This window comes from Mercenaria mercenaria, chromosome 2 (assembly GCF_021730395.1).
Source record: "Mercenaria mercenaria strain notata chromosome 2, MADL_Memer_1, whole genome shotgun sequence".
NCBI lineage: Eukaryota > Metazoa > Mollusca > Bivalvia > Venerida > Veneridae > Mercenaria > Mercenaria mercenaria.
In genome coordinates this window covers 24736315-24757056 of record NC_069362.1, presented here as the reverse complement: position 1 = coordinate 24757056, position 20742 = coordinate 24736315, and the positions used below count along the sequence as shown (strand labels likewise).

Sequence of the window (20742 nt, the reverse complement as noted above, 5' to 3'; positions counted from 1 at the left end):
TAAGCTGTCCAATGGTACATGAATATGAACATGATTTTTTTCTATTCCATTTCAATGTAAATTTAAACTTAACAGCAATAAGTAAATGTAAAAAATGTGCTATGTTGCATCAAAAGTATTGAGTTATTAAAATCTTCTGATACTCTATAAAGTTTATCTCAAGCATTTCCAACCATTTCTTGTACATCAGGGATCATCTGGCAAACATGTGTACTTAAGAAATGTGATTCCGGTAAAAGATTTCTTATTATCAGGTTGTTGACAAGCTGTTAGGTGTTGTTGAGATTATAACCCCACTTGGAGCATGAAAACATGGTCATCCAGGAGGTAAAAATACAATATTGTTTTGCCAGTAAGCTTTATATTTATAAATAAAACATCCATGTGTTTACTTAAAGCTGACTCTTGTATCAAAAACAAGTACATGTTTATATATTTACAAACATTTTTTTTGCTCTATCAGCAGTAAGACCGGACTTAACCTATAGTTGTGTGGAAAAAAATTAACAACAAAAAACCCACAGTGGCCGAAAGACAAGCACCCATCATAAGAAGATACTAGTTTGTTTGTTTTTTTACTTGGATCTAATGCAATTTTCCAAAGCATTTTAACATAACCAGTCTTCTTAATTTTGAACCAGTCCAGTCTTGTTTTCACAAATAACTAACAGCTTCCTAACATAAATCAGAGGTGAAGGAGAAATAACTTCAGACACACCGTCTCTCATCAAAATGCCACTGAGAACAAACATGGACTTCAATGGGGGATTAAACTTGTGAATGCTTGATTCAATGCACTGTGCTCCACCTGCAGAGTTTACTGGGTGGGATTCAAGTCACCAGTACTATATTTTTCTGGGAAACCAGATAGTGATTACAATAAACCTCAAGCTTTACACAATTCTGTATGGTAGACCCACTGGCACCAGACCAGAAAAAAAAATGCCTCTGTACATGTTATACCCTACCCCTGTGTATTCTATAAGAAGCATGGTCGTGAACGGGAAAATATACTAACCCATTTCAGTCGCGCATTTCATAACTAAAACACGCAGTTCGGTAAATGTGTAGTATGGATATTAAACACGCGATAATTTATCTTCCATTGCGTACCGGTCACATTTCTTCAATACTTCTTGTCTTAGAAAAACAACGCGTAGTTTACAGTTTTTCAACGTTACACAAAAAACTTGCTTGAACTTCCCTGGTGAAGTTCCGTTCTAGATTATAAAACCATTCTGATTGGCTGATGTGAAAATGTATGTCAATCGTCATTTTACTACACGTGTATGCTAAAATGTGTATATGCAGGATAAATGTTCAGAATGAATTAAATAAACAGAACAGATGTTTACCAATGTATGATTTCAAATTCAAAATCACATACAAGATGAATTTCATTCATCATTTCGAGTTTTATTGTATAACTGTGAATATTTTGCATTCTGTTTTTGTTTGTTTACATTTCGCCTAACATGTGCACATTGCTGTGACCTCTAGACCGGATGTTCATTAGGGGAGTTCACGCAAGTTTTTTTTGTAATGTTGACGAAAGCATAAAATATGTGGAGCATCTCTGCAATATGGAATATTGAGACAATGTGACTGGTGCACGATGGAAGATAAATTATCGTTTGTTCAATATACTAGGTACGCATTCGCCGATCTGTGCGTTTTAAGTGCGTAATATACGATGGAAATGGGATAGTATATTTTCTCGTTCATGACCATGGTTCTTATAGAATACCTAGGGGTAGGATATAACATGTACAGAGGCATTTTCTTTCTGGTCTGGTGCCAGTGGGTAGACCAACAAACTCTTATCACAGCTTAATATAAGAGGGTCGTGATGTCCTATCTTAGCTGAATGTCACAGCTCAAACAGGTATTAAAACACAAAATAAAACAAGTTCCAACCCTTCCTAGTATTTTTTACTGACTTTTTGACAGCTTGGAAATTTTGTGGTAAAGATTTATCAAAGATACAATTAAGGCTTTCAGAAGAAATTTTCTGTGTTCCATAGTCAATTTGGAAAAACTAGTCCTGCCCACTTATAGACAATTTTTACAAATCTGGATGGCTGGAACACTTTTGGTAGAAAGTGACCCAAGGAACATTTCTGTGTAATAATTCTGAAAATGGGGTAATGTTTTTCCCTTGAGAAAGGTTTTAGAGGAGATGTCTGAATGGATGACAGACATATGTACAGTGTGGGAGGTCACAACAGCTCATCAAGGCTACCCAAATACCTGACTAATTTAGCTGGCAATAATAATAATGTATTTATAAATAAACTAAAAAGTAATAGTTTAGGACATAGTATACCATCATGTCTCTAGTTGTCCCATTAAAAACAGCCCTACTCATGTTTTGTAGCACTAAGACTAACCTGAGTGTCCTATAATGTTGTGTTTGTGTGAGATTTTCTGTGGGGTTGAAGTAAGCAACATCGAGCTGTGGAGGTCTTGTACTCACATCTCCTGAAGATACAATCAAATCTATACTTAAACTTTAGTCTGCTAAATTTCTAAAATGGGCTGGATAATCATTCAATTTGAGCAGTACCATTTATTATTCAAAGGGTTGTTCACTTTATAGAAACAGTGCAGACCATGATCTGCCTGCACAGACATTTATTCTGTGTTATATCTGGTACTTTCTCACCAATTCTGACTGGTCTGTCTATATAAAGATTAGTTTCAGAGAACTTGGTAAAACTGTGCTCCTTATGAAGCAACTAACATGATATTTCTAAGGTTTTTGGTAGCCACTGTTAACTTAAATAACTAAAGCTTATTATAAAATGGTCAACCATCTATCAAGGAATGAATGAAACAGTTTGTGTCTTGGTATTTCTTATCAAATGACACTGATTTTGTGTTTGTTCAGATAACACCAGAGGTTGAACAATGAAAATTTGCTACATTTATTTATGACACAGATCACTGAGAAAGTCTGATTACATGAGAAATAGGCATACAACATTTGAACATAGATAAGGTCTAAGCATACAGTGAACTATCCTGATGGATGTCTAGATACAAAATAACCATCGTATAATTTACATGTACCTGTGTTTGTATGAACCTCTGTGACAATATCCAGATCGTCATGTACATCTGTTGACTCTAACATGGTGATGTAGCGACCAAGGTTCAAATGTTGTACCTGTTGGTAAACAGATTGAAAATTGGATCAAGCAAACAATGTTAATAAGTATGAAAGTATGTCTAAGATATGAATGATATTTTGAATAATTTCCATCTGGGTATAAAAAGAACAAATGACGAAAGTCCTAGTCACATCAAGTTCAGGCATAAGCTACTCCCAACTAAAATCACTAACACTGAAATAAGAGTCTTGTGTATGGACACTTTACACCTGGCACACTAAAGAACCAGGGACACTTCTGGAATTGGAACATTTTCTGTATCTTGTATTTACCTTAAAGTTAATAACAGTCATCTGGAGAAGTCAACCATAAGGGCTATCAGTGGTGAATATAAATAAGTTTACATACACATACAATCATAGTCACTGATAATCTAGAAATGTGTCCATGGGACACAGATGCCCCCACTACATGACAAAGGACACAGATCAACTTTGGGAAAACAATACACGCGACAAAACATTAAAATGACAATTTTTTCCTAGGTCAGGGGCCTTAACTCCTACAATACTGAATGAATCCGGACACGAAACCCCAGGTGCACAACTACACATGCTGACCAACATTCCTGTAAAGTTTTGTGACTCTACGTCAAATACTTTTGGAGCTACGCACGACACAACACTATAATGACCAATTTTTATGTCAGGGGCCATAACTCCTACACGACTGAATGAATCTGGACGTGAAACCCCAGGTGCACAACTACACATGCTGACCAACATTCCTGTAAAGTTTGGTAACTCTATGTCAAATACTTTTGGAGCTAAGCGCGACACATTCTCGGAAGGACAAGGGCAAATCTATATGCCCCCCCTACAAAGTGGGGGCATAAAAATGGTATATATGAGTAAAATTTGGCTGAAAATAGGTTTTGGTAAAATGTTTTAATGGAAGCTCATTATAAAACTACATATGAAGAAAAGCAAGACATTTGAGAATCTAGTTAAACTCAGTGTGTTGCCAAGCTCTCTGAAGAAAAGGCAGTATATCTGGAATTAAGGTTGCTGAAAAACACTGCAGTCACCAAAACTGGTGATTGAGCTATGACTTTACTGTCACAATACTCTTTAAAATTACAACAAAACAAAACATCGGAGCAGAAATTTTCATGACTTATCCTAGTCTATTATACTGACTGTTACATCACACAATGGTCACTCAATCTTATGCCATCAACAAACCTCTAAAAACATTTTATTTCTTCACTGTAGCCTCTTAGTTTTACCTTTAATTCAAAATGGCTGTCTGTGTCTTCCATAGGAACGAGGAAGGCTGGAGAGAAAATACCTGACAACTTCTGACTAGCCAAACCTAGAATAGTTGAAAACAAGTTATACATTGTAAGAAATCCCTCCTTAAAAGTATAATAACAAGAAGAAAAAAATAAAAAGAGTAAACCATTACTGTAGGTCAATATTTACTTTACAGTTCCAGACAAATCATTACTAGAATGTTTTTATCTTCTTCAACTAATGCCTATTCTTTAGCTCATCTGAAAAAAACTTCTTTCACCAAAACCATGTAATTTTAAGCTGTCAAACTAGAAAGACTTTACTGCAGAATTTAAAGAATGTTCACAGGACGAACTGACCAGTCCAGTCGCGATACTCTAAAGTTTTCTTCTCCCAGAAATCTTCCTCTGAAATGGTCCGATGATTAAACACATGGCCTGGATAGAACGCTTCCAACATTTTCGCTGCTTGTAATATCGTCAGCTACAAATAATATATGTAACGAAATGAAAACAAATGCGAAAACATGTTGATTTTCTTATATACATGTATGGAAGTTGAATCATCTCCTGTCATGTGACATTGACCGGAAAGGTGTTCACAAATCACTCCCTAAAATCTTACTCCTATCTCTATATTCACAGATGATTCTTTAACCATTTTCAAAATTATATATTTTTGTAACTTCATAAAAATATTATGATAATACGTATTAATCCGAGCAAGTATTCTGAAAATCTTAGTTGAGAAAGTTGGAACTCAGTATCTCGAACTCACTTATCTCAAAATACTGGCTATCTCAAAGATATTTTCAAGTCCTGTCCCAAAAACACGTGCACAAATTATCATTTTAATTTGTATTCCAAAGTATAACACTTGATCCCTTCGCATTTGAGATTTTGAGTTTCAACTGAAAAAAAAAACACAAAAAAGCTAGAATTGTATCCATATGACACAGTTGCCCCCACATACTGTGCCATCCCTTATGGTCATATTCAGATAACATTGTGCATCCAAGCCACTTTGAATCCATTCCTTCAAAAAGTTTATGAGGAGTTGAACACATCAAATTTCTTCACATGCAATAGAAAACCATCACATTAACCTGAATCTGTCTTATCAAACAGGCCTTCATGGCTGAATGGTTTAGGTCTCTGACCTCTAATTCCTTGCCACCTCACTACTGAGGGGTTGGACCTTCCTGTATGTTTCTTTATGTAAGGAAGCTATCCGACAGACAAGGTCAGGTTCTACTCAGGAAAAGTCACCAGATAACCTATATTGTGTACGTGCAACACAATCAGCTTCTGCTGTTGCCCTACAGTGATAAAGCCAGGTATATACAAACCTTAAGTTGTTTCTCCGGAAGCTTGATCTTGTTTTGTACAGTCAGATTAAGACCGATGTTCAAGCGACGCTGCCTCCTGCAATAAAGAAGTATAAGTACACCTGATAAATTTTACATAAATTCTTAGAAGTGTTTGTCATGACAGTCAGTTTTTCTGATTTCCTGTAAGAAACCAACACCTTACTCACCTTAAAGTGAAGAAAACATTTGTACTGCGAGCAAAAAAAAAAAAATTCTAACATTTATAATGTTATTATCTTACAATTTTGACCAAATAATGATGTGGTGAAAATATTTTACTCACTGCTAAAGCCTTGTATAAATAAGAATCAAACCTGTTGCCATGGTGAGAACTTTACAATCCTATTATATACATCTTACCATTTCGCCATACACCAAATACAGTCAAACTTCGATCACTTGAACTCGACGGGACCTGTAAAATCTGTTGGGGTTATCAGTAGTTCGAGCTATCGAACAATTTACAATATACAGTGATTTTGCCGGTGTAACAACGGGACCTGAAAATGAGTTCGAGCAAAGGGGGATGTTCGAATCATCAGAGTCTGAGCGAATGAAGTCTGACTGTATGTATAATAACATGATAAAAGTCATAGGTTACCGGTATTGAAAAAGAGTTATCTGCCCTTGAAAACGGCATTTCTCCCAAAAATGCTGTTTTCAAGGGCAGATAACTCTTTTTCAATACTGGTGACCCATGACTCTGATTGCAAATCTTTGTTTCTTACATGATTGTCTTTCAATATCCAAAGTTTGAAGAAATTTTGTTATTAGGGAAAATTTTGCCCATCTCATATACAGAGACTCTAGATAGCGTACACCTTTAAGTGACATTTAGTGATCACAATACCTCACCTAAACAATGCTCTGGTGATCTACATGACATCAGATGGAAATTTCACAGATCTTTTTTTTTCAAGTCTTTACTATAGCCAACAAGCATGACTGTGTTAAATGTAAGCTAGTCAGACAACATAAAACAATGGATCTGTGACTTATCTAAGAAGTCACGTCATAAACCATGGTGTCATAAACCATGGTGTTTACAAACATGCATAACCGAGCCTTACGGTGTCTATAAAAAATGCACACAGATCCAGAATGGAAATGTCCTGAAACACAATACTTGATCCTCAAACTCAAACACAGTAGAATCCTTAGAATGAAAATGATAATGAGAGAACTGCTATAGATTTTGAATGACTCTGTTAAACTCGATTCACAATATCCATTTTTTTTCTCACTTTTCAAAGTAACAACTAAAACTATGAGGTTACACAATGTCATGATGCTGAATACATGTGAAGTTTAAAAACATTTGGCCCAGCAGTTTTACAGAAGCCTTCTTACAAGAAAAAAGAAAAACTTTGTAAAACAGACATTGATGACAACTAAAGGATAAAAAACACAAGTTCTACTATTTGAAAAAGTTGAAATAATTAAAATAAAAACTAGAAGATGCTTTTGTAGAAAAGCACATGTCTCCCTCAAAGCAAAGTAGTAATTGGCAAGGCATCAACAGGGGACAGGAGCATAAGTTGGAGACACTGATGGTTGGCTTAGTGACTGAAATGCAATAGGGATCATCTACTCGGCATGTCCAATCATCCCATGAAGTTTCAAAGTTCAGGGTCAAGTGCTTCTCAAGTTATAAATTGGAACTGGTTTTCCATGTTCTGGCACCTGTGACCTTTGATCGAATGACCATAAAATCAATCTGCATGTCCAATCATCCTATGAAGTTTCAACATTATGAGTCAAGTGGTTCTCAAGTTATTGATCAGGAATGGATTTCCAAGTTCAGGCCTGTGTGACCATGACCTTTGATCAAGTAACCCCAAAAACAATTGGGGACATCTACTCCATAAGCCCTATCACCCTATAAAGTGTTCTACGTCAAATGGTTCTCCAGTTATTGATCGGAAATGAAGTGTGATGAATGGACAGGCAGATGGACAGAGCAAAAACAATACCGTATTTCTCCCCCAGTTGAAAAAGGACATAGTTAAGTGCTCTAGGTGTCCCTAAAGAAGACATGCGCTCCATTTGAACATATACTAAGCAACCCCAATTTGAACAAGAGCTCGTAGAACACAAAATGCCCCCCCTTGATGCATACTGTAATTGCACAAGGAACAGAAATTATTTGGTCACTGTACAAAAAAGTTCTACTGTTTCCGGTCAATGTGACCTTGACCTTTGACCTCAAAATCAATAGGGGTCATCTGCTGGTCATCATTGACCTCCCTATCAACTTTCACGATCCTAGGCCCAAGCATTCTCAAGTTATCATCCGGAAACGGTTGAACTGTTCTCAGTCTAGGTCACTGTGACCTTGACCTCTGGTCTCAAAATCAATAGGGGTCATCTGCTGGTCATGACCAACCTCCCTACCAATTTTCATTATGCTAGGCCCAAGCGTTCTTTAGTTGTCGTCTGGAAACTGTTTAACTGTTCTGGGTCACTGTGACTTTGACCTTTGACTGACTGACCTCAAAATTAATAGGGGTCAGCTACTGATCACAATTAACTTCCATATCAAGTTTTTTTTATCCTAGGCCCAAGCATTCTCAAGTTATTGACAAGAAACGGTTTAGCTGTGGGTCACTGTGACCTTGACCTTTGAACTACTGACCTCAAAATCAATAGGGGTCATTCTGCTGCTCATGACTAACCTCCCTATCAACTTTCATGATCCTAGGTCTAAGCATTCTTGAGTTATCATCTGGAAACAATTTAACTGTTCTTGGTTACTGTGACCTTGACCTTTGACCTACTGATATCAAAATCAATAGGGGTCATTTGCTGCTCATGACCAACCTCCGTATCAACTTTCATGATCCTAGGCGTTCTTGTGTTATCATCCAGAAACCGTTTATCTGTTCCAGGTCAGTGTTACCTTGACCGTTGACCTACTGATCTCAAAATCAATAAGGGTCATCTGCTGGTTATGACCAACCTCCCTATCAACTTTCATGATTCTAGGCCCAAGCGTTCTTGAGATATCATCCGGAAACGGATTGGTCTACATACCGACCGACCGACAGACCGACCGACCTGCCGACAGACATCTGCAAAACAATATAACAAACTTTGGAAAAGACCTTACAGTGATCCCATAGATCAAGTTTGATGAAGATCCATCAAGCAGTTCATGAGAAGACATTTCTTTGAAAGAGTTTCTATGTTTTACCTCTAGCAGCCCTTAGAGTGCCCATATTTTAACAAAATTCGGAGAGGATCAGAGCATGTTTGATGAAGATCCATCAAATGCTTCAAGACAAGAAGTTCTTAAAAGAATTTTAAGCTCTAGAGGCTACATGTGCCCATCTAGGGGTTACATGTGCCCACAGCTGAACATATTTGGGAGAGGACACTATAATGATAACACAGGTCAATTTTCATAATGATCCATCAAACAGATCATGAGAAGTTAAATACAGGTTTTCCTATTTTAAGCTCTAGCTATCTTTACTGGTCGAGTGAAATTATTATTAAACTTATCTGCCAACTGGTTAGTTCAGTCCTGAAGTTTGTATTAACATTTACTGGCAGACTTTAATTGTTAAGTCAGTCCTGTAGCCCACTTATTGTCACTTTCTTGATAAGATCAGTCCTGTAGCTCCCTGGTTGACTTTACTGGTTTGGTCACTCTTGTAGCCTACTTGCTGACTTTATTTATTGCTTACTGACTGACTTTCTTGGTAACATCAGTCCTGTAGTCTACCTCTGACTTTATTCATAATACTTGCCCACTTTATTGGTAATGTCAGTCCTGTTGCCTACTTGGTAACTTTCATGGTAAGGTCAGTCCTGTTGCCTACTTGTTGACTTTCTTGGTAAGGTCAATCCTGAAGCCTACTGGCTGATTTTATTGGTAAGGTCAGTCCTGTTGCCTACTTGTTGACTTTCTTGGTAAGGTCAATCCTGAAGCCTACTGGCTGATTTTATTGGTAAGGTCAGTCCTGTTGCCTACTTGTTAACTTTCTTGCTAAGATCAGTCCTGAAGCTTACTGGCTGACTTTATTGGTAAGGTAAGTCCTGTTGCCTACTTGCTAACTTTCGTGGTAAGGTCAGTCCTGTTGCCTACTTGCTGACTTTATTGGTAAGGTCAGTCCTGTTGCCTACTTACTAACTTACTTGGTAAGGTAGGTCCTGAAGCTTACTGGCTGACTTTATTGGTAAGGTCAGTCCTGCTGCCTACTTACTAACTTACTTAGTAAGGTAGGTCCTGAAGCTTACTAGCTGACTTTATTGGTAAGGTCAGTCCAGTTGCCTACTTGCTGACTTTATTTGTTGCTTACTGGTCGATTTTATTGGTAAGGTCAGTCCAGTTGCCTACTTGCTGACTTTATTTGTTGCTTACTGGTTGACTTTATTGGTAAGGTCAGTCTTGTTGCCTACTTACTGACTTTATTGGTAAGGTAGGTCCTGAAGCGTACTGGCTGACTTTATTGGTAAGGTCAGTCCTGTTGCCTACTGGTTAACTTTCTTGGTAAGGTCAGTCCTGAAGCTTACTGGCTGACTTTATTGGTAAGGTCAGTCCTGTTGCCTACCGGCTAACTTTCTTGGTAAGCTCAGTCCTAAAGCTTACTGGCTGATTTTATTGGTAAGGTTAGTCTTGTTGCCTATTTGCTAACTTTCTTGGTAAGGTCAGTCCTGTTGCCTACTCGTTAAATTTCTTCGTAAGGTCAGTCCTGTAGCTCACGTGTTAACTTTCTTGGTAAGGTCAGTCCTGACATTATTGATTAGTTCAGTTCTGTTGCCTACTTGCTAACTTTCTTGGTAAGGTCAGTTCTAGAGCTTATTGGCTTTATTGATAAGGTCAGTCCTGTTGCCTACCAGCTAACTTGGGTGGTAAGGTCAGTCCTGTTGCCGAAAGGCTGATTTTATTGATTAGGTCAGTCATGTTGCCTACTTGCTAACTTACTTGGTAAGGTAGGTCCTGAAGCTTACTGGCTGACTTTATTGGTAAGGTCAGTCCAGTTGCCTACTTGCTGACTTTATTTGTTGCTTACTGGTTGACTTTATTGGTAAGGTCAGTCTAGTTGCCTACTTGCTGACTTTATTTGTTGCTTACTGGTCGACTTTATTGGTAAGGTCAGTCCAGTTGCCTATGTGCTAACTTTATTGGTAAGGTCAGTCCTGAAGCTTACTGGCTGACTTTATTGGTATGGTCAGTCCTGTTGCCAACTTGCCAACTTTCTAGGTAAGGTCAGTCCTGAAGCTTACTGGCTGACTTAATTGGTAAGGTCAGTCCAGTTGCCTACTTGCTAACTTTCTTAGTAAGGTAGGTCCTGAAGCTTACTAGCTGACTTTATTGGTAAGGTCAGTCCAGTTGCCTACTTGCTGACTTTATTTGTTGCTTACTGGTCGACTTTATTGGTAAAGTCAGTCCAGTTGCCTACTTGCTGACTTTATTTGTTGCTTACTGGTTGACTTTATTGGTAAGATCAGTCTTGTTGCCTACTTACTGACTTTATTGGTAAGGTAGGTCCTGAAGCGTACTGGCTGACTTTATTGGTAAGGTCAGTCCTGTTGCTTACTGGCTAACTTTCTTGGTAAGGTCAGTCCTGAAGCTTACTGGCTGACTTTATTGGTAAGGTCAGTCCTGTTGCCTACCGGCTAACTTTCTTGGTAAGCTCAGTCCTAAAGCTTACTGGCTGATTTTATTGGTAAGGTCAGTCTTGTTGCCTATTTGCTAACTTTCTTGGTAAGGTCAGTCCTGTTGCCTACTCGTTAAATTTCTTCGTAAGGTCAGTCCAGTTGCCTACTTGCTGACTTTATTTGTTGCTTACTGGTCGACTTTATTGGTAAGGTCAGTCCAGTTGCCTACTTGCTGACTTTATTTGTTGCTTACTGGCTGATTTTATTGGTAAGGTTAGTCTTGTTGCCTATTTGCTAACTTTCTTGGTAAGGTCAGTCCTGTTGCCTACTCGCTAAATTTCTTCGTAAGGTCAGTCCTGTGCTCATGTTTAATTTCTGTAGGTCAGTCCTGACATTATTGATTAGTCATTCGTTCTACTGGCTAACTTTCTGTAGTCAGTTCTAGAGCTATTGGCTTTATGTAAGGTCAGTCCTGTTGCTACAGCTAATTGTGTAAGGTTAGCTGTTGCCGAAAGGCTGATTATGATTAGTCAGTCATGTTGCCTACTTGCTAACTTACTTGTAGTAGGTCTGAGCTTACTGGCTGACTTATTGTAGGTCAGTCCAGTTGCCTACTTGCTGATTTATTGTTGCTACTGTTGACTTTATTGTAGTCAGTCAGTGCCTACTTGTGACTTTATTTTGTTGCTTATTGTGGGTCGACTTATATTTGGTAAGGTCAGTCCGTTGCCTACTTGCTAACTTCTTGTAAAGTGTTTTATACCTGAAGCTCTACTGCTCTTTATGGTAAGGTCGTCCTTGCCAACTTGCTACTTTTAGTAAGCTCCAGTCTCTGAAGCTTACTGTGACTATGGTAAGTCAGTCAGTTCCTATTGCTAACTTTATGGTAGGTCAGTCTGAAGCTACTGCTGACTTTGGTAGTCAGTCTGTTCCAACTTGCAACTTCTAGGTAAGGTCAGTCCTGTGCTTACTGGCGACTTATTGGAGGTCAGTCCAGTTGCCTACTTTAACTTTCTCGTAAGTCGTCCTGAGCTTACTGCTGCTTATTGGATTGCATCCGTTTACTGATTTAGGTAAGGTCAGTCTGATTACTGCTGACTTATTGTAAGTCAGTCCTTTGCTACTTGCTGGCTTTATTAATTAGGTCAGTCCTGTTGCCTACTGGCTAAATTTCTTGGTTAGGTCAGTCCTAAAGCTTACTGGCTGACTTGATTGGCAAGGTCAATCCTGTTGCCAACTTGTTAACTTTCTTGGTTAGGTCAGTCTTGTTGCCTACTTGTTACTTTCTGGTAAGGTCAGTGCTGTTGGTTACTTACTTTTGGTAAGTCAGTCTAGCTTACGGCTGACTTTGTAAGGTCAGTCTGAAGCTTCTGCTGACTTTGGTAAGGTCATCGTTGCCTCTTGCTAACTTTCTTGGTAAGGCCAGTCTGTTGCTTACTTACTATTTTTGGTAAGACAGTCCTGAGCTTACCGGCTGATTTTTGGTAGGCAGTCCAGGCTGACTTTATTGGAGGTCATCCTGTTGCACTGTTAACTTGTAGTCATCTGTTGTACTTATTTCTTGGTAGGTCAGTCCTGAAGCTTACTGGCTGACTTTATGGTAAGGTGTCTGAAGTTACTGGCTGATTTCTGTAAGGTCAGTCTGTTGCTACTTGCTAACTTTCTTGTAAGGCCAGTCTGTTGCTTACTTCTAACTTTCTTGTAAGGACGTCCTGAAGCTTACCGTGACTTATGTAAGTCATCTGTTGCCTACTGCTGACTTATTGTAGCTCCTGTTGACTTTTATTGTAGTCAGTCCTAGCTTACTGGCTGTTATTGTAAGTTTGGCTACTTGCTTTCTTGTAAGGTCGTCTGTTGTCTTACTACTTTCTTGGTAATGCAGTCCTGAGTTACTGCTACTTATGTAGTCATCTGTGCCTACTGCTAAGTTCTGTAAGTCAGTCCTGAGCTACTGCTAACTTTCTTGGTAAGGCCAGTCCTGTTGCCTACTTACTAACTTTCTTGGTAAGGTCAGTCCTGAAGCTTACAGGCTGACTTTATTGGTAAGGTCAGTCCAGTTGCCTATTTGCTGACTTTATTTGTTGCTTACTGGTTGACTTTATTGGTAAGGTCAGTCCAGTTGCCTACTTGCTGACTTTATTTGTTGCTTACTGGTTGACTTTATTGGTAAGGTCAGTCTTGTTGCCTACTTACTGACTTTATTGGTAATGTAGGTCCTGAAGCATACTGGCTGACTTGATTGGTAAGGTCAGTCCTGTTGCTTACCGGCTAACTTTCTTGGTAAGGTCAGTCCTGAAGCTTACTGGCTGACTTTTGTAGGTCAGTCTGTGCTCGGCTAATTGGTAGCTCAGTCCTGTTGCCTACGGCTAACTTTCTTGGTAAGCTCAGTCCTAAAGCTTACTGGCTGATTTTATTGGTAGGTCAGTTTGTTGCTATTTGCTAACTTCTTGGTAAAGTCAGCCTGTTGCTACTTGCTAACTTTCTTGGTAAGGTCAGTCCTGTTGCCTACTCGTTAAATTTCTTCGTAAGGTCAGTCCTGTAGCTCATGTGTTAACTTTCTTGGTAAGGTCAGTCCTGACATTATTGATTAGATCAGTTCTGTTGCCTACTGGCTAACTTTCTTGGTAAGGTCAGTTCTAGAGCTTATTGGCTTTATTGGTAAGGTCAGTCCTGTTGCCTATCAGCTAACTTTGGTGGTAAGGTTAGTCCTGTTGCCGAAAGGCTGATTTTATTGATTAGGTCAGTCATGTTGCCTACTTGCTAACTTACTTGGTAAGGTAGGTCCTGAAGCTTACTGGCTGACTTTATTGGTAAGGTCAGTCCAGTTGCCTACTTGCTGACTTTATTTGTTGCTTACTGGTTGACTTTATTGGTAAGGTCAGTCCAGTTGCCTACTTGCTGACTTTATTTGTTGCTTGCTGGTCGACTTTATTGGTAAGGCCAGTCCTGAAGCTTACTGGCTGACTTTTTTGGTAAGGTCAGTCCTGTTGCCTACTTGCTAACTTTCTTGGTAAGGCCAGTCCTGTTGCTTTCTTACTTACTTTCTTGGTAAGGACAGTCCTGAAGCTTACTGGCTGACTTTATTGGTAAGGTCAGTCCAGTTGCCTACTTGCTGACTTTATTTGTTGCTTACTGGTTGATTTTATTGGTAAGGTCAGTCCAGTTGCCTACTTGCTGACTTTATTTGTTGCTTACTGGTCGACTTTATTGGTAAGGTCAGTCCAGTTGCCTATGTGCTAACTTTATTGGTAAGGTCAGTCCTGAAGCTTACTGGCTGACTTTATTGGTATGGTCAGTCCTGTTGCCAACTTGCCAACTTTCTAGGTAAGGTCAGTCCTGAAGCTTACTGGCTGACTTAATTGGTAAGGTCAGTCCAGTTGCCTACTTGCTAACTTTCTCGGTAAGGTCAGTCCTGAAGCTTACTGGCTGACATTATTGGTATTGTCAGTCCTGTTTCCAACTTGCCAACTTTCTAGGTAAGGTCAGTCCTGAAGTTTACTGGCTGACTTTATTGGTAAGGTCAGTCCTGTTGCCTACTTGCTAACTTTTCGGTAAGGTCAGTCCTGTAGCTACTGGCTGACTTTTTGGTAAGGTCAGTTGCAGTTGGCTACTTGCTACTTTATTGTTAAGGTCGTCCTGAAGCTTACTGGTGACTTTATGGTAAGGTCAGTCCTGTTGCCTATGTGCTACTTTCTGGTAAGGTCAGTCCTGAAGCTTACTGGCTGACTTTCTTGGTAAGGTCAGTCCTGTTGCCTACTTGCTAACTTTCTTGGTAAGGCCAGTCCTGAAGCTTACTGGCTGACTTTACTGGTAAGGTCAGTCCTGAAGCTTACTGGCTGACTTATTGGTAAGGTCAGTCCTGTTGCCAACTTGTAACTTTCTAGTTAGGTCAGTCTGTTGCTACTGCTAATTTCTTGGTAGGTACAGGTCGCTGTGTTGGCTTACTTGTCTTTATTGTTAGGTCAGTCTGTTGCTACTGGCTAACTTTCTTGGTAGGTCAGTCCTGAAGCTTACTGGCTGACTTTCTTGGTAAGGTCAGTCCTGTTGCCTACTTGCTAACTTTCTTGGTAAGGCCAGTCCTGTTGCTTACTTACTAACTTTCTTGGTAAGGACAGTCCTGAAGCTTACCGGCTGACTTTATTGGTAAGGTCAGTCTTGTTGCCTACTGGCTGACTTTATTGGTAAGGTCAGTCCTGTTGCCTACTTGTTAACTTTCTTGGTAAGGTCAGTCCTGAAGCTTACTGGCTGACTATATTGGTAAGGTTAGTCCTGTGGCCTACTTGCTTTCTTGGTAAGGTCAGTCCTGTTGGTTACTTACTAACTTTCTTGGTAATGTCAGTCCTGAAGCTTACTGGCTGACTTTACTGGTTAGGTCAGTCTTGTTGCCTACTTGCTAACTTACTTGGTAAGGTCAGTCCTGAAGCTTACTGGCTGACTTTATTGGTAAGGCCAGTCCTGTTGCCTACTTGCTAACTTTCTTGTTAAGGTCAGTCCTGAAGCTTACTGGCTTATTTAATTGGTAAGCTTAGTCCTGTAGTCATAAATTATTGTAACATAATGGTAAACTTTTTTTGTTAGGTCTGTCCTGTAGTAAGAAATTATTAGAACTTACTGGCCAATTTTGTTAGTTAGGTCAGTCCTGTAGTTGGAAGTTTCATCAAGTAGCTCCTTGTACACACCATCTTTCTCTAGACCAGCTGAGAAAGGCTTGAACACTTGTGCCACAAAATTACTGAAATGTAAAAAAAACATATAATAATAATCAAGTTAGATGACACTTTAACATAATCATTACTATTTGGCATGCCTAGGTAAAAATTAGCTTTGAAAGTCATGTGACCACTTTCATAAGACTCTGCTTAGCTTGTAAACTACAAATTCTTCATAAACAAGGGAGGCAATTCAAATGGGTTTACTCCAAGAAATGGCAGAGTTATGCATATGTAAAAACAAAATGAATATCTTTGAGTGTACCAGTAATACTTTCAAAACTGTTAAATCATTGTGTTCTCAAGGTAATCACACATCCATTATAATTATATACCATTTTAAACCATCATTATAAATGTAGTTCAAATTAAAAAAATAATTATACATCAGTGGCAGGACTATTAAATAAAAAAATTAAGGTTCAATATGTAAATTAAATATTTAGATTATTAGTTTGCAATTTCAGCATGTCTCTTACGTAAAACAGCCGTTACCTTTGAAGTGATGAATGGTAACATATGACCGTTTAATAATGTAATCAGATCTCTCCTTATATTAAGCGGCTTTCCAATTTCCATACAGATTAGACAAAGTTTAATATTTCAACATTCAAAAACTACAATTTTTGTCAATATTTAAGAACCATTCCATTGTCTGGACAAACATGTTTGTCTCGTAAAACGATCTGTTATCAATTTTTGGCATCATGCTGATAAAACAAGCCATCAAATAAGCTTTCGTTCATTGATTTTCAACCACTTAACAAATAGATTTGAAATCGCAATTTAATCTTTACATAAGAATTACATTAATGTGATCCAATTATCTCCTGCATGGTGAAAGAATGGTTTCATTATAAGAACAAAATGTTCCAGGTTTTATATCTATCACTCGCGAACGAGAAGAAGAATATCTAATCACTGAATAAATATACGGTTCTATATCATACATATCAGTGTTAAGAAATAAGTGCTGAATTAATGCGTAAGTATTCATTTCTAAGCTGTCTACAGTCAAGTATATAAAGAAGAAAATTTTCATACAAACCCATATATTAAAATGTGTATCAAATATTGAGAAATAACAAAACTTGTGAAAACCGGTTACTATTTATTCTGTCTTTCAACATTGATTCAGATCACCAAACATGTCTGAGAGGCGTCTTGGAAGCTTAACTCGTTTCAAGACTTTGCTTTTTTGTACTTCTCCCGCATACTTCAAATTCAATTTGACAGCATTTATAATGACCTGCTGGAAAGGCTGCCAAATTGCAGACTCATCGTTGTCACAAATATTTTACAAATTTTATAAAAAATTCATTCAGATAATGTACAGTTGGCATTTTTTTTTTTGCCATTTTACCTTTCAAATTATCTCAAGTGGCAATAAATTAAGTTTCTTATGGTTAAACAAAAGTATAACAATTCAAATATACAAGTTATTAAATTTTGAAACTCCAAGAACTTGTCATTATATTAATTATTTCTGGAAAACGAAAAATCATCTGATGAGGGATGTAATAGCATTGTCTGGGCGGGATATGGAGTCATTCCGGTAATGCTCATCATGATTATCATACAGGATAATTAATAAGCCGTGTCTCACTAATGGAACACTAACTAGATAATGGCACATACCGACTTATCTAATATAATTACTACAAACAAAATTACCACACACTGCTAGTGGATGCAGCACATATTTCCATTTATTTACTGAGTTCATCTACAATAAAGCAAAATGATGCAAGCTGTTTATCTTTTGATGATTTTAATATTTGTTTTCAAATGTATCTCTGTTAAGTGTAGATAGTGAGCGAATGTTTGTGGATCTGATACATAATGTTCTCTTTCAAAGTAAATGACAACTTCACAACAAGAATTTTAAGGTGGAGGTCAAATTTCTTTTGATATGCAGGACACTTCCTCCACCTGAAAATCAAACTACTCACTTCTTTCTCAGTGGGCATAAGATACAATGAACATGTAAAGACACTTGTATAGCTATTCTTTTACAAGTGTATCTTATCCCACCTATAGTGGACGCAACTTGACCCCGATGGTTGACCTTTGTATTATAATACATAATAAATCGCAACCTATTATTGAAATGGAGTGTACGTAAAACACGAGCTGCACAAGAATATGGAAACATAAATTTGTGTAAATATAAATTAGTGTATTGGAAAGTTTTAACTGATCAAATGTAAGTATACATACTTTGATACTGCAATGTACACAAACTAATTCCAAATAAATATACACGGCTACCCTAAGCACCCCTTATTACTACAATGAAATAATCGATATGAATAATCAGCCTAAGGTCAACCATCGCGGTCAAGTTGCGACTACTATACTTAAAACATAATATATCAAAATACTTCAATTGCATTTTACAGTAAGACAGTTAAATATAGTGACAGTCAATAGTTTGACAAGGCAGTCTGAAAGACAGCTAAATCCCCTGCCACTGTTATGGATAGTGAAAGGGTAAACCTTTGACCTTGAGTTGTGACCTTGACCTTGAATTGACATGGCTGACCCATGAATTCTGCACCTCGTCTTGATGGGGTGATCATTTGACCCAAGTTTCATGAAAATCCTTCAAGGGGTTTCGGAGATACCGAGTGGACACAAAATGGAAGGCTCAAACCTTTGACCCCAAGTTGACCTTGACCTTGAGCCGGCATGGCTGACTCATGAGTTCTGCACATCGTCTTGGTAAGGTGATCATTCGACCCAGGTTTCATATGAATCCTTCAAGGGGATTAGGCGATACAGAGTGGACACAAAATGAAAGGCTCAAACCTTTGACCCTGAGTTGTGACACTGACCTTGAGCCAACATGGCTGACTCATGAGTTCTGCACATCACCTTGATGAGGTGATCATTTGACCCAAGGTTGATGAAAATCCTTCAAGGGGTTTAGGAGATACAGAGCGGACACAAAATGTAAGGCTCAAACCTTTGACCTTAAGTTGTGACCTTGAACTTGAGCCGAAATGGCTGACTCATGGATTCTGCACACTGTCTTGATGAGAAGATCATTTGATCCAAGTTTCATGATTATCCTTCAAGGGGTTTAGGAGATACAGTGTGGACACGAAATGGAAGGCTCAAACCTTTGACCTCGAGTTGTGACCTTGACCTTGAGCCGACATGGCTGACTCATGGGTTCTGCACATCGTCTTGAAGAGGTGATCATTTGACCCAAGTTTCATGATTATCCTTCAAGGGGTTTAGGAGATACAGGGCGGACACGAAATGAAAGGCTCAAACTTTTGACCTTGAGTTGTGACCTTGACCTTAAACTGACATGGCTGACTCATGGGTTCTGCACATTGTCTTGATGAGGTTATCATTTGACCCAAGTTCCATGAAAATCCTTCAAGGGGTTTAGAAGATAAAGAGCGGACACAAAATGTTACGGAAGGATGGAAGATGGAAGGACGGACGGAGACCATTCCTATAAACCCCCCAACACGAGTGGTGGGGGATTAAATAGTTGAACACAAAGTAGTGCTTACAAGGTTACAATGTTATTAATCAATGATTTAACATTGTTACACATATATCATATACACATACTCTCCCTACTGCTTCAGGAGTTAAAAGGTATCTTCAGACCAAAGATGGAACCACATAATTATACTACTACATAACTCCAGTAATAACATTTAAAGGGCTATTATATACTTCATTACAGCTATTCAATAGGGAAATGCAGACAATATGCAAAACTAGCATATTGGTACAACACCTGCCTACAAAGTAAGTTGAAGTCCTACTATCAGAGGGGGTTACAGTCCAGACAAACTTTGATAATGGATGGACAGAATGATAGGAAAACAGACAGACAGACTGACTCGTGAACAGACAAACAGAAAGACAGACAAGACAAATGCATAGACATAACTATAGTACCATTTTGTAAATACTGGATTAAAATAGCCTGCCTCCCCCCAGGGGCAGGTAACTTATGTCCATAAATCAGACAGAATATAAACTGTCAATGTTTTATGAAGTAAGCAGACTAGATGGCTACCTCTCTCTGCATGACATTTCACATATCTAGGTATCACACTAATGATTATTTAATGAGACAAATCACTGTACAGGCTGTGTTTTCAGCTCTCTAATGATATCCTACACCCACTTTATGATGAATTATAATTAAAACAGAGTGGTGTTGTCATAAAAAACCCAGTTGTACAGAAATCAATGAGTGCAGCATTTTTTTTAAATTCCAAGTCCCAAAAAAAAAACATTAAAGAAAAACACAGGAAATTATATGAAACCAATATTTTTATATTTCAATTATTTTCTCCAAAAAATTAACGCATTCCAACATTTAAAAAAAAATTCAAGGGCAGTAACTCTTGCAGTGTTAGAATGATTCAGCCTGTATCAGCTTTAAACATCAATGAAAATTTTAACCCTTTAATAACATACTGACACGACTGATTCTGCTTTTGCGACCAGTGTAGAACATGATCAGCCTGCACATTCCGTACAGTCTGATCACAATCTGCACTGTTTGCCATTCAGTCAGTATATTTTTGATAAGCACCCCTTTTAACAGTTAATGGTACTCTCTAAAATGAAAGATGGACAAGTTCATTAAAGAAATTTAGCAGTGAAATGGT

At 38.2% G+C, this 20742-nt stretch overlaps 1 protein-coding gene across 2 annotated transcripts in view; it reads right to left on the bottom strand.

The window, feature by feature from the left end:
* LOC123563530 (uncharacterized) overlaps positions 1 to 20742 on the bottom strand; it is a 234387-nt gene that overhangs the window by 15907 nt on the left and 197738 nt on the right. For both annotated transcript variants that reach the window (XR_008368906.1, XM_045356374.2), the window contains exons 25-30: positions 15997 to 16116; positions 5757 to 5832; positions 4768 to 4891; positions 4402 to 4487; positions 3073 to 3169; positions 2391 to 2481 (exon numbers count right to left, since the gene is read on the bottom strand). Coding sequence is in view for 1 of the 2 variants with exons in the window: in XM_045356374.2 (XP_045212309.2) it covers positions 2391 to 2481; positions 3073 to 3169; positions 4402 to 4487; positions 4768 to 4891; positions 5757 to 5832; positions 15997 to 16116 (594 nt within the window). In the remaining variant the exon portion in view is untranslated. The remainder of the gene's footprint in view (positions 1 to 2390; positions 2482 to 3072; positions 3170 to 4401; positions 4488 to 4767; positions 4892 to 5756; positions 5833 to 15996; positions 16117 to 20742) is intronic.